The 12,368-nt window shown below is 60.8% G+C and overlaps 1 protein-coding gene across 1 annotated transcript in view; it reads left to right on the forward strand.

The window, feature by feature from the left end:
• The window catches only part of LOC142012722 (scavenger receptor cysteine-rich type 1 protein M130-like), a 60,643-nt gene that overhangs the window by 18,021 nt on the left and 30,254 nt on the right, over positions 1-12,368 (forward strand). The window contains 1 exon segment of the mRNA XM_074993475.1: positions 11,812-12,110. Coding sequence (XP_074849576.1) covers positions 11,812-12,110 — 299 coding nt within the window.

Genomic DNA, 12,368 nt, shown 5'->3' on the forward strand with positions numbered 1-12,368 from the left:
TGTGGAGCTACCCCACCAGCACCGACTGGTGGGAGCGGCTGGTGCTTGAGGAGTGGGACAACGACCGCTGGCTCAGGAACTTCAGGATGACCCGGCAGACATTTCTGGAGCTGTGCCAGTGGCTCACCCCCGCACTCAGGCACCAGGACACCGCCATGCGGCGTGCCCTCCCAGTGGAGAAACGGGTCGGCATCGCTGTCTGGAAGCTGGCCACTCCCAACAGCTACTGATCCGTGGGACAGCAGTTTGGTGTCGGCAAGGCCACCATCGGGGCTGTCCTCATGGAGGTAAGAGAACCCACGGGGGTAGGGCAGGGCAGGGGAGGGGGGCCCGGGCAGAGGAGGGCAGGGCAGGGAAGGGGAGGGGAGGGCAGGGGAGGGCAGGGCAGGGGAGGGGAGGGCAGGGCAGGGCAGAGGAGGGGAGGGGAGGGCAGGGCAGGGCCACGCACACCCTGCTCACCCCTCATTGGTGCTGTCCCACGTGCTTTCTCTGCAGGTTGTGTGTGCCATCAATGCCATGCTCCTGCACAGGCTCGTGAGGCTGGGGGACCCAGATGCCACCATCGCGGCCTTTGCCACCCTGGGCTTCCCCAATTGCTTCGGGGCTCTGGATGGGACTCACATCCCCATCCGCGCCCCGCATCACAGTGGAGGACGCTACATCAATTGCAAGGGCTACCATTCTGTGGTCCTCCAGGCCTTGGTGGACAGCCGGGGCCGTTTCCAGGACATTTATGTGGGCTGGCCTGGCAGCACCCACGACGCCCGGGTTTTCCGGAACTCGGGCCTGTGCCGCCGGCTGGAGGCGGGGACCTACATCCCCCAGCGGGAGATCCATGTGGGGGACACCACCATGCCCCTCTGCGTCATCGCAGATGCGGCATGCCCCCTCCAGCCCTGGCTCATGCACCCCTACACGGACCATCTCTCCGCTAGCCAGGAGCGCTTCAACCAGCGCCTGAACCACGCGTGCCAGGTGGTGGAGCGCTCATTTGGCCACCTGAAGGGATGCTGGAGATGTCTCCTGACCCGCCTGGATGCAGGCCTCAACAACATCCCCCTGATTGTGGGTGCCTGCTGCGCCCTGCACAATTTGGTGGAGAGCAAGGGGGAGGCCTTTTTCCAGGGCTGGGCTGTGGAGGCCAGCAGGGCCGACTTGCAGCCTCCCGCTGCCCCCAGTCGGCAGGTGGACCCCGAAGAGACCTGGGTCCGGGAGGCCCTGCGGGCCCACTTCGATGATGAGGCCGCAGGGTGAACTCTGCCAGGCCCCCCACTGCCCACCCCTTCCTCCACCACACTCCCTGCCCCAACGCCCACACCATGGAGCGCCCAACCGCAACCCCCTCCCACTTTTCCTGGACAAATGACAGCACGCACTTGTGGCTGAACTTAAACTGCTTTTTCTGGTAGAACTTTTTATTTTTAACTATAAATAAAACAAGAACAAACTATATACAACATGTGTGGAACCAAAGTAATATGTACAAATAAAACAATAGTAATAAAAAGGTGTGTTCGTAATAAAAAGAAAACCAGGGGATGATAAAGGGGGGAACTATTTACATGGGGGGGACGGGGCAAACGGGGGGCACAAAATAATAAGTCCCAACTATACACAAGGGGGGGCCACGTCCCGGGCCCCTCGCCCCTAAAGTCCGGCACTGGGCGTGGGTGGCTGGGAGCCCCGCCGCTGCTGCAGCCCTGTCCGGGGCTGGCTGGGGGTGGGGCAAACCGGAAGATATGCCCGGCGAGTCTCAGCTGGCTCCAGGGGTCCCTCGGTGCTCCGGCCCTCGGCGGTGGGTGGCGGGGCGACGGCGGAAGGGACGGCGACGTGCGGAACAGTGGGTGGAGCAGGCAGGGCGGATGCTGCGGCGGCCGGCGCGGCATGGGGCGCCAGGAAGTCCACCAGGCGGTTGAAAGTCTCCATGTAGGCCCCCCATGTCTCTTGGCGCCAGGCCAGCGCCCGCTCCTGCAGGTGCAGGTGCTGCTCCACGACCTCCAGCTGCCGAAGGTAGATGGCCAGCAGCTGGGGGTCCGTCGCCGTCGGCTGGTGGTGGTGCGGGGTCCGCCGTCTAGCCCGCTGTGGGGCTGGTCGGTCCTCGGCCGAGGGGCTTGCCTGCAGCGATGGCCCTGGAGGGGTCTCCGGGACGACTGATGCCTCGCCGACGCTCTCTTCCGGTCCTTCTGATGGTGCAGGTGCGGGACACAGGAGAGGAGGGGGGAAGAAGAATGGAGACAGGCGTTAGTGTGGGCCCCGAGCCGTGGCCTTTGTCCCCCCTGCCCTGTGCTGTAGGTTCCCCATCCCCGTCCCCGGGAGATGCTGCTGTGATGGATGGGGTTCAGGGGTCCCCCTGCACTGCACCCCGTCCCCTGGTGGGAGCGACTCTCACTTCACTCCGCAGGGTCTGAGAGCAGGAGAGGTTTCTTAGGCCACAGATGGCCAGTTTCTGGCAGGAGTGACAGCACCAGCTGTCGGAAGAGACAGTCCTTCCAACCCGTCCTGGGGAGAAGACCCCAAGGGGTGCCCCTCTGGGATGCAGCTTTCCCCCTCCTCAGGCTGGCTGCCTTCCAGCTCTCCCTTCCCCTAGCTTGTACCTGTGGCCCCCACCCTCCCCCGCAATTCAAAGCCAGCTCGGCTCCTCCCTCCTCTTTGTTCAGGGCAGAGGTGTCACATGCCAGCTGTAGCCCCACGATCATCCTTTGCCCCTGGGAGCTATTCAGCTCTTGTTACTCATATCTAGCCCGAGTCTCCCTTTTGCACTCCCCCTACTCCATCACATGCTGCTGCTGCTGCTGCGGGGTGTCCCACCCCCTCCTCCCGGGGGCCCCTCGAGGTTCCACTCCCCCCTGGCCTGGGGATGGGGCATGGCACTGTCGTGCGGGGTTGGGGGGGGCAGGGGCTGATGCACTGCTGTGAGGGACATGGCCCTGCTGTCCTTGGGGCCATGGCCATGTGAGCATGTGGGGGGCCCTGGACACATATCTATTACCCCTCTCCCCTCAAGCCCAGGGGTGTACACCAGAGGGGGGTACATACCTGTGGGTCCACTCCCACGGTCCGGAGATCCCCGGGGGGCGGAGGCCCGGCTGCTGCTCTGGGATGGCAGGAGGAGGATCTGCAGCCCGGACTCTGCAGAGGAGGAGCCCCCCTCCTCCTCCTCTCCTCCTCCTGCCGCGATGTCCCAGGGGTGGGCTCCAGGGGGGGCCCCTGGGGTGCGGGGCTTGCCTCCAGGTCGGACTCCGGCTGAAGGGCCTGCTGGGGCTCGTCGGCCGAGGTGTCAAGGGTGGCCGGAGGGGAGGAGGTGTGCCGGGAGCCCAGGATGTCCCTGAGCTCCCTGTAAAAGGGGCAAGTGACGGGGGCGGCCCCAGATCGGCCGGCCGCATCCTGGGCCCGGGAGTAACCCTGCCACAGCTCCTTCACCTTACTCCTGATGTGATCAGGAGCGCGGGCAGGGTGACCCCGGGCAGCCAGGCCATTGGCCAGCCGAGCGAACGCTTCCGCGTTCCGCCTCTTGCTCCCCAAAACCTGGAGCACCTCCTCCTCGCTCCAGAGCCCCAGCAGGTCCCGCAGCTTGGCCTCCGTCCAGGGCTATGTCTACACGTGAAGCCAACATCGAAATAGGCTATTTAGATGAATAACGTCTACACGTCCTCCAGGGCTGGCAACGTCGATGTTCAACTTCGACGTTGCGCAGCACCACATCGAAATAGGTGCTGCGAGGGTACGTCTACACGCCAAAGTAGCACACATCGAAATAAGGGTGCCAGGTACAGCTGCAGACAGGGTCACAGGGAGGACTCAACAGCAAGCCGCTCCCTTAAAGGGCCCCTCCCAGACACAGTTGCACTAAACAACACAAGATACACAGAGCCGACAACTGGTTGCAGACCCTGTGCCTGCAGCATGAATCCCCAGCTGCCGCAGCAGCAGCCAGAAGCCCTGGGCTAAGGGCTGCTGCCCACGGTGACCATAGAGCCCCGCAGGGGCTGGAGAGAGAGCATCTCTGAACCTCCCAGCTGATGGCCACCATGGAGGACCCGGCAATTTCAACGTTGCGGGACGCGGATCGTCTACACGGTCCCTACTTCAACGTTGAACGTCGAAGTAGGGCGCTATTCCGATCCCCTCATGAGGTTAGCGACTTCAACGTCTCACCGCCTAATGTCGAAGTTAACTTCGAAATAGTGCCCGAAGCGTGTAGCCGTGACGGGCGCTATTTCGAAGTTAGTGCCGCTACTTCGAAGTAGCGTGCATGTGTAGACACAGCTCAGGAGGGGCCCCGCTGCCACTTGCCAGCCTGGCTACCCGCATGGCTGGGCTGGCTGCCCTGGCTCCCCTTGGGGGAGGTTCCCTGGGGGCGCTGGGGGGGCTGCCGGGCAGCCATCGTAGCTGGGGTGGCTGTCTGTGCTGGCTGAGGAACGTGCAGGCTGGCCGCGTGTCTGGGCTGCCGCCTGCACGTTCTCTCAGCTTCCTGCACAGGAAGGGAGGTGGAGGGGACCTTTAAGGGGCCGCTCCACCCTGCCACCATTGAGCTGAGGGGCTGCAGAGAGCGTCTCTCAACCCCTCAGCTGATGGGCGCCATGGCGGACCCCGCAATTTCGACGTTGCAGGACGCGCAACGACTACACGGTCCCTACTTCGACGTTGAACGTTGAAGTAGGGCGCTATTCCTATCCCCTCATGGGGTTAGCGACTTTGAAGTCTCGCCGCCTAACGTCGAAGTTAACTTCGAAATAGCGCCCGACGCGTGTAGCCGTGACGGGTGCTATTTCGAAGTTAGTGCCACTACTTCGAAGTAGCGTGCACGTGTAGACACGGCTCTGGTGTAGTAAGGCACCAGTCTGTTCCCGGCAGTGCCCTGGCAGTGGAGGCACCTCTCTGGAGGCAGGGTGGTAACTGGCAGTAGGCGTGAGGGCCAGGCATGACTTACCTGTGGTGGCTGCGTGGGCAAAGGCTAAGGGAGGTGGAAGAAGAGAGCACACATGGCCAGGTTTTATGCTGGCTCCTAGTGGCTGCACCCTGGCCAGACCTTACCCTGGCTGCAGACCAGTTGCCACTGGCCTTCTGCTCTGCTAGTGGCCCACTGCCGCTGGAACTCGCAGTCCCTGCTCCCAGCTGGTGCAAGAGATGAGCCCGGCTAAGACATGGTACCTGGGCAGCCACCCTGCCTGGGGAGGAGCCTAGGGTAAAGCAGGGAATAGGGCTTCTCGGGGGACTGAACACCAGACCCCCTCCTCCCCCACAGAAGCTTGGTAAGAGCTGTAGGGGGTGTGTACTACCCTCACCCTGTGTTCCCACCAACACTGGTCAATGGGGTGCCCCCACCTGCCCCTCTGGGGTGGCCATCCCTTCACCCCCTCCTCCCTGGGTGGCTGTCTCTGCCCCCCACCTGCCCCAGGGACCCGTCACCCCATTCCCACCACTACAGGCACTGGAGTTCAGGGGAATGTTCTCACTGAGCACAGTGGGACAGGCTGGTGGTGAGCCAGGGAGGGCTGCAGTCGTGTGGGGGGCTGGGCAGTGGGAGAGGCTTTGGACTGGGGAGAGGGAGCATAGAGGTGTAGTGGGAAGAGAGAAAAGGAGGGGGGGCTGTGAGGACTGCAGTTGGGAGGGGTGGGGAATGTTCACACCGACTACAGTGGGATGGACAGACAGATGGAGGGAGTGACGCCTCTCATTTTATAATGGTATAGAGATGCAAGATTAAATTAGGAAGGCCAGAAAAGAATGTGAAGAACAACTAGCCAAAGTCTCAAAAAATAATCATTACTCTTTTAAAGAACATCAAAATCAGCAAGTCTGCTCAACAGCCAGTGGGGCTGCTGGATGACAGAGATGCTGAAGGAGCACTCAAGGGCAATAAGGCCATTGAAGAGAAACAAGATGGATTCTTTCCATCAGTCCTCGTGGCTGAGGATGTGAGGGAGATTCCCAAAACAGAGCCAGTCATTTTAGATTAAAAATCTCAGCAACTATACCAGACTGAGGTGTCATTAGTGGGGGTTTTGAAACAAAGTGATCAATAGCAGTAAGTCAACAGGGCCAGGTGGCATTCACTCAAGAATTCTGAAGGAACTCAAATTTGAAATTGTAGAACTATTAAATGTAGTTTCTAACCTATTATTTAAATCACCTTTTTATACCAAATGACTGGAAAACAGTTATTGTGATGCCAATTTTTTAAAAGGGTTCTAGAGGGGATCCTGATAACCACAGGATAGTCAGTCTACATCTACACAACAGCCCGGTTTCAAAATAAGGTATTTCGTTTAGAAATATTTTATTTAGAAATAACACAACTAGACAAGCTGCATCTACATTAACATGGTCTTCCCAAAGATAAGTCGAAAACCAGGGGCACTTTCAAAAGAGCATGCGGAGAGTCTACACTCTGGCCAGTGGCAGTGGGGCCCTATGCTCCCTGTGTCCAGCTGTCTTTAAAGCTGCACAGACCCAGGAACCCCCTGGCTGGAAGCTGAGACCACGTAAGCAGCAGAGCCATGAGCTGAGAGAAGCAGGCCCTTGCAGCCACCCCGATTAAAGACACAACAGTATGGCCAGCAGCCAGCCACCTCAGAAGCCACAAGGCTCCCCTCAAAGCCCTCACAGGACTCACAGGGGCCTAGACAAGCACCAAAAAAATGTCAAAATTGGCGGGTCCTCCATGGCGGCCATCAGCTGGGGGGTTGAGAGACGCTCTCTGCAGCCCCTCAGCTCACTGGTGGCCGCGTGGAGCGGACCCTTAAAGGTCCCCTCCCCCTCCCTGCCTCTGCAGGAATCTGAGGGAACGTGTAGGCTGCAGCCTGCACACGCGGGCAGCCTGGAGCACCCTCAGCTCCTGAGAGCAACGATGGCTGCCCGGAAGCCCCCCCAGCGCCCCCAGGGGACCCCCCCCAAGGAGAGCCAGGGCAGCCAGCCCAGCCAGAGGGCCAGCCAGGCTGGGAAGCGGCAGCGGGGCCCCTCCTGGACGGAGGCCGAGCTGCGGGACCTGCTGGGGCTCTGGAGCGAGGAGGAGGTGCTCCAGGTAATGGGGAGCAAGAGGCGGAACGAGGATGCGTTCGCTCGGCTGGCCGACGGCCTGGCTGCCCGAGGTCACCCTGCCCGCACTCCTGATCATGTGAGGAGTAAGGTGAAGGAGCTGCGGCAGGGTTACGCCTGGGCCCGGGATGCGGCCAGCCGATCTGGGGCCGCCCCCGTCACTTGCCCCTTTTGCAGGGAGCTCAGGGACATCCTGGGCTCCCGGCACACCTCCTCCCCTCTGGCCACCCTTGACACCTCGGCTGACGAGCCCGAGCAGACCCTGCAGCCGGAGTCCGACCCGGAGGCAAGCCCCGCACCCCGGGGGCCCCCCCAGGAGGCCATCCCCGGGACATCGCGGCAGGAGGAGGAGGAGGAGGAGGAGGGGGGCTCCTCCTCCGCAGAATCCAGCCTGCAGATCCTCCTCCTGCCATCCCGGAGCAGCAGCAGGGCCTCCGACCCCCGGGGATCTCCGGACCGTGGGAGCGGACCCACAGGTAGGTACCCCTCTCTGGTGGACACCCCTGGGCTTGAGGGGCGGGGGTAACAGAGATGTGTCCAGGGCCCCCCACATGCTCACATGGCCATGGCCCCAAGGACACCAGGGCCATGGCCCTCACAGCACTGCGTCCATCAGCCCCTGCCCCCGCCACCCCGCATGACAGTGCCATGCCCCATCCCCAGGCCAGGGGGGAGCGGAACCTCGAGGGGCCCCCGGGAGGAGGGGGGTGGGACACCCCGCAGCAGCAGCATGTGATGGAGTGGGGGGAGTGCCAAAGGGAGACTCAGGCTACATATGAGCCGCAAGAGCCGAAGAGCTCCCAGGGCCAAAGGAGGATCCTGGCGCTACAGCTGGCAGGTGACACCTCTGCCCTGAACAAAGAGGAGGGAGGAGCCGAGCTGGCTTGGAATTGGGGGCGAGGGCGGGGGCCACAGGTAGAGGCTAGGGGAAGGGAGAGCTGGTAGGCAGCCAGCCTGAGGAGGGGGAAAGCTGCATCCCAGAGGGGCACCCCTTGGGGTCTTCTCCCCAGGACGGGTTGGAAGGACTGTCTCTTCCGACAGCTGGTGCTGTCACTCCTGCCAGAAACTGGGTATCTGTGGCCTAAGAAACCTCTCCTGCTCTCAGACCCTGCGGGGTGAAGTGAGAGTCGCTCCCACCAGGGGACGGGGTGCAGGGCAGGGGGACCCCTGAACCCCATCCATCACAGCAGCATCTCCCGGGGACGGGGATGGGGAACCTGCAGCACAGGGCAGGGGGGACAAAGGCCACGGCTCGGGGCCCACACTAACGCCTGTCTCCATTCTTCTTTCCCCCCTCCTCTCCTGTGTCCTGCACCTGCACCTGCACCATCCGAAGGACCGGAAGAGAGCGCCGGCGAGGCCTCAGTTGTACCGGAGAGCCCTCCGGGACCATCGCTCCAGGGCAGCCCCTCGGCCGAGGAACGACCGGCCCCACGGCGGGCTAGACGGCGGACCCCGCGCCCACAACCGCCGCCGCTGACGGACCCCCAGCTGCTGGCCATCCTCCGCCGGCAGCTGGAGGTCTCGGAGCAGCACCTCCAGCTGCAGGAGCGGGCGCTGGCCTGGCGCCAGGAGGCATGGGGGGCCTATATGCAGACATTTAACCGCCTAGTGGACTACTTGGCCCCCCATGCCGCGCCGGCCAACCCATCGCTCGCCCTGCCCGCTCCTGCAGCCCCACCACCAGCTGCTCCGCCCATCGCCGGCCCGTCCGCCGTCGCCCCACCACCCACCCGCGAGGGCCAGAGCGCCGAGGGACCCCTGGAGCCACCTGAGACTCGCCGGCCCCGATACCTTCCGGTCCAGCCCGCTCCCACCCAGCCGCGGACCAGGCTGCAGGCGCGGCGGGGCTCCCGGCCGGGCACGCCCAGTGCTGGGCTATAGGGGCGAGGGGCCCGGGACGTGGCCCCCCACCTTGTATATAGTTGGACCCTTTTTGTTTGTTCCCCCCGTTTGCCCCGTCCCCCCCATGTAAATAGTTCTCCCCTTTCTCCTTCCTGGTTTTCTTTTTATTATGTATGGCACACAGTTGTTTCTTTGGATTCTTTTATTGTTGTACATATTGCTTTGGTTGAACGTTTGTCCCTAGTTTTCTGTTTGTGCCTCACATATTTATTTACACCCCAAAAAAAAGGTTCGGCCAGAAAAAAAAAATTACGTTCAGCCACAAGTTCGTGCTGTCATTTGTCCAGGACAAGTGGGAGGGGGGGGCGGTGGGGTGCTCCATGGTGTGGGTGTTGGGGCAGGAGTGTGGGGGAGGAAGGGGCGGGCAATAGGGGGCCTGGGCAGAGTTCACCCCGTGGCCTGTTGGTCGAAGTGGGCCCGCAGGGCCTCCCGGACCCGGGTCCCCTCGGGGTCCACCTGCCGACTGGGGGCAGCAGGTGGCTGGACGTGTGCCCTGCCGGCCTCCGCGGCCCAGCCCTGCAGAAAGGTCTCCCCCTTGCTCTCCACAAGGTTGTGCAGGGCACAGCAGGCACCCACAATCTGGGGGATGTTGTTGGGGCCCGCATCCGGGCGGGTCAGGAGACATCTCCAGCATCCCTTGAGGCGGCCAAATGAGCGCTCCACCACCTGGCGCGCACGGTTCAGGTGCTCGTTGAAGCGCTCCTGGCTAGCGGAGAGATGGCCCGTGTAGGGGTGCATGAGCCACGGCCGGAGGGGGTATGCCGCATCTGCAATGACGCAGAAGGGCATGGTGGTGTCCCCCACAGGGATCTCCCGCTGGGGGATGTAGGTCCCCGTCTGCAGCCGGCGGCACAGGCCCGAGTTCCGGAAAACCCGGGCGTCGTGGGTGCTGCCAGGCCAGCCCACGTAAATGTCCTGGAAACGTCCCCGGCTGTCCACCAAGGCCTGCAGGACGACAGAATGTTAGCCCTTGCGATTGAGGTATCGTCCGCCACTGTGATGCGGGGTGCGGATGAGGATGTGAGTCCCATCCAGAGCCCCGAAGCAGTTGGGGAAGCCCAGGGTGGCAAAGGCGGCGACGGTGGCACGTGGGTCCCCCAGCCTCAAGAGCCTGTGCAGGAGCATGGCGTTGATGGCACGCACAACCTGCAGAGAAAGCACATGGGACAGCCACAATGAGGGGTGAGCAGGGTGTGCGTGGCCCTGCCCTGCCCTGGCCTGCCCTGCTCTGGCCCCCCTGCCCTGCCCTGGCCTCCCTGCCCTGCTCTGGCCCCCCAGCCCTGCCCTGGCCTCCCCCTGTGGGTTCTCTTACCTCCATGAAGACAGCCCCGACGGTGGCCTTTCCGACCCCAAACTGCTGTCCCACGGATCGGTAGCTGTCCGGAGTGGCCAGCTTCCAGACAGCGATGCCGACCCGTTTCTGCACTGTGAGGGCACGCCGCATGGCAGTGTCCTGGTGCCTGAGTGCGGGGGTGAGCCACTGGCACAGCTCCAGGAATGTCTGGTGGGTCATCCTGAAGTTCCTGAGCCAGTGGTCGTCGTCCCACTCCCCAAGCACCAGCCGCTCCCACCAGTCGGTGCTGGTGGGGTAGCTCCACAGCCGCCGGCGTGTGAGGCGGGGGGTGGAGCGGGGTGCTGCAGGGGTAGGGGTTGAGCCCTGCTGCCCTGGGGGCATCTCCTCCCCTGGGGCAAGGAGGTGCTCAGCTGCCTCCCACATGGCATGGGTCAGGGCAAGCCCTGCTCCTGCTGGGAGGGCTGGGTGGACCTCTAGCTGCTGCTGCTGCTGCTGCTGCTGCTGCTGCTGCTGGGGGTCCATGACTGTGGCGCCCGGGGTCTGTGTGCCTATGGCTCCTCAGACCGTGTGCTGTGCAGGCTGAGTGTATGTGGGAGGGGCCCTTTAAGGGAGCGGCTAGCTGTTGCCCCGGAAGCGCTAGTCCGCCCGTTGACCCTGTCTGCACCTGTGCCTGGCATCCCTATTTCGATGTGTGCTACTTGGGCGTGTAGACGTTCCCTCGCTGCGCCTATTTCGAAGTTGGGCTGAGCAATGTCGAAGTTGAACATCGACGTTGCCGGCCCTGGAGGACGTGTAGACGCTATTCATCGAAATAGCCTATTTCGATGTCGCAACATCGAAATAGGCTACTTCGATGTAGGCTTCACGTGTAGACGTAGCCATAATGAGCTTGAAAAAAGGCTCAGAAATAGGCAACAAGAATAATTAGCAATATGGAACTGCTGTCATATAAGGAGCGATTAAAAAGATTGGGGCTGTTCGTCTCAAAAAGAGACTTAGGGGGATATGAATGAGGTATCCTAAATCATGACTGGTTTGGAAAAAGTACATAAGGAAGTGTTATTTACTTATGCCCATGACATGAGATCTGGTGGTCACCCCATGCAATTAAAAGACAGCAAGTTGAAAAGAAACAAAAGGAAGTATTTCTTCCTACAACACACAGTTAACCTGTGCAACTCCCTGCCAGAGGAGCTTATGAAGGCCAAGTTAAGAAAAGGGTTTAAAAAAGAACTAGGTAAGTTCATAGAGGATAAGTCCATCAATGGCTCTCAGATGGGCTCGCACGGCATCCCTGCCCTCTTGTTTGCCAGAAGCTGGGACTGGGTGACAGGAGATGGGTCACTCGATAATTATCTGTTTGGTCCATTCCCACCCAGGCACCTGGCAATAGTTGGAACACAGGATATTGGGCTAGACAGACCTTTGGTTAGACCATGTGTGACCCTTTCTATGTTCTTATGTTCATGGTTTGTGAACGTTATTATGAAAAAGTTTGAAAAACCTCCCAGGCTTTTTAAAAACATAGAGGAGAGTACGTGTAACGTTCATTGATGGATTGATTGTGTCTCTAGGCTGTCTGGAGGGGACAACCTCTGCTCCGGACGTGTGGAAATAAGGCACGGTGAAACATGGGCTACACAATGCGATGCACACTTTGATCTTAAAGCTGCCAGTGTCATCTGTAAAGAACTAGAGTGTGGGACTGCACTGTCCATTCCAAGTGGAGCTCACTTTGGAGAAGGCCGTGGGCTGGTCCAGACCGAGGAATTCCAGTGTGTGGGGAATGAGTCACACCTGGCATTCTGTCCCACGACATCACATGGGAATCAGACATGCTCGCACGCAAATGACGCCAGCATCATATGCTCAGGTCAGAGTTGAATCTGCTGTCTTTAAAATCCTGGTGGTGTGTAGTCTAGATTAGGTGCAGGAATACAACAATCTCACTCTGTAGGGAGCTGGGACAATAGGCTGGCATCAAATTCTGGTAAAACCTGCATAATTAAAGATAATAAGGAAGGGACTGGTTTCCCTCCACCCACCCCTGGACCCCAGCTTGCCATTCTTACGTATTTGGTACAGGAATAGTTCCAGAGCTCGCTCTGTAAATCCTTCTCTCTTCTGTCCA

The sequence above is a fragment of the Carettochelys insculpta genome, chromosome 1 (genome assembly GCF_033958435.1).
Source record: "Carettochelys insculpta isolate YL-2023 chromosome 1, ASM3395843v1, whole genome shotgun sequence".
Classification (NCBI taxonomy): domain Eukaryota; kingdom Metazoa; phylum Chordata; order Testudines; family Carettochelyidae; genus Carettochelys; species Carettochelys insculpta.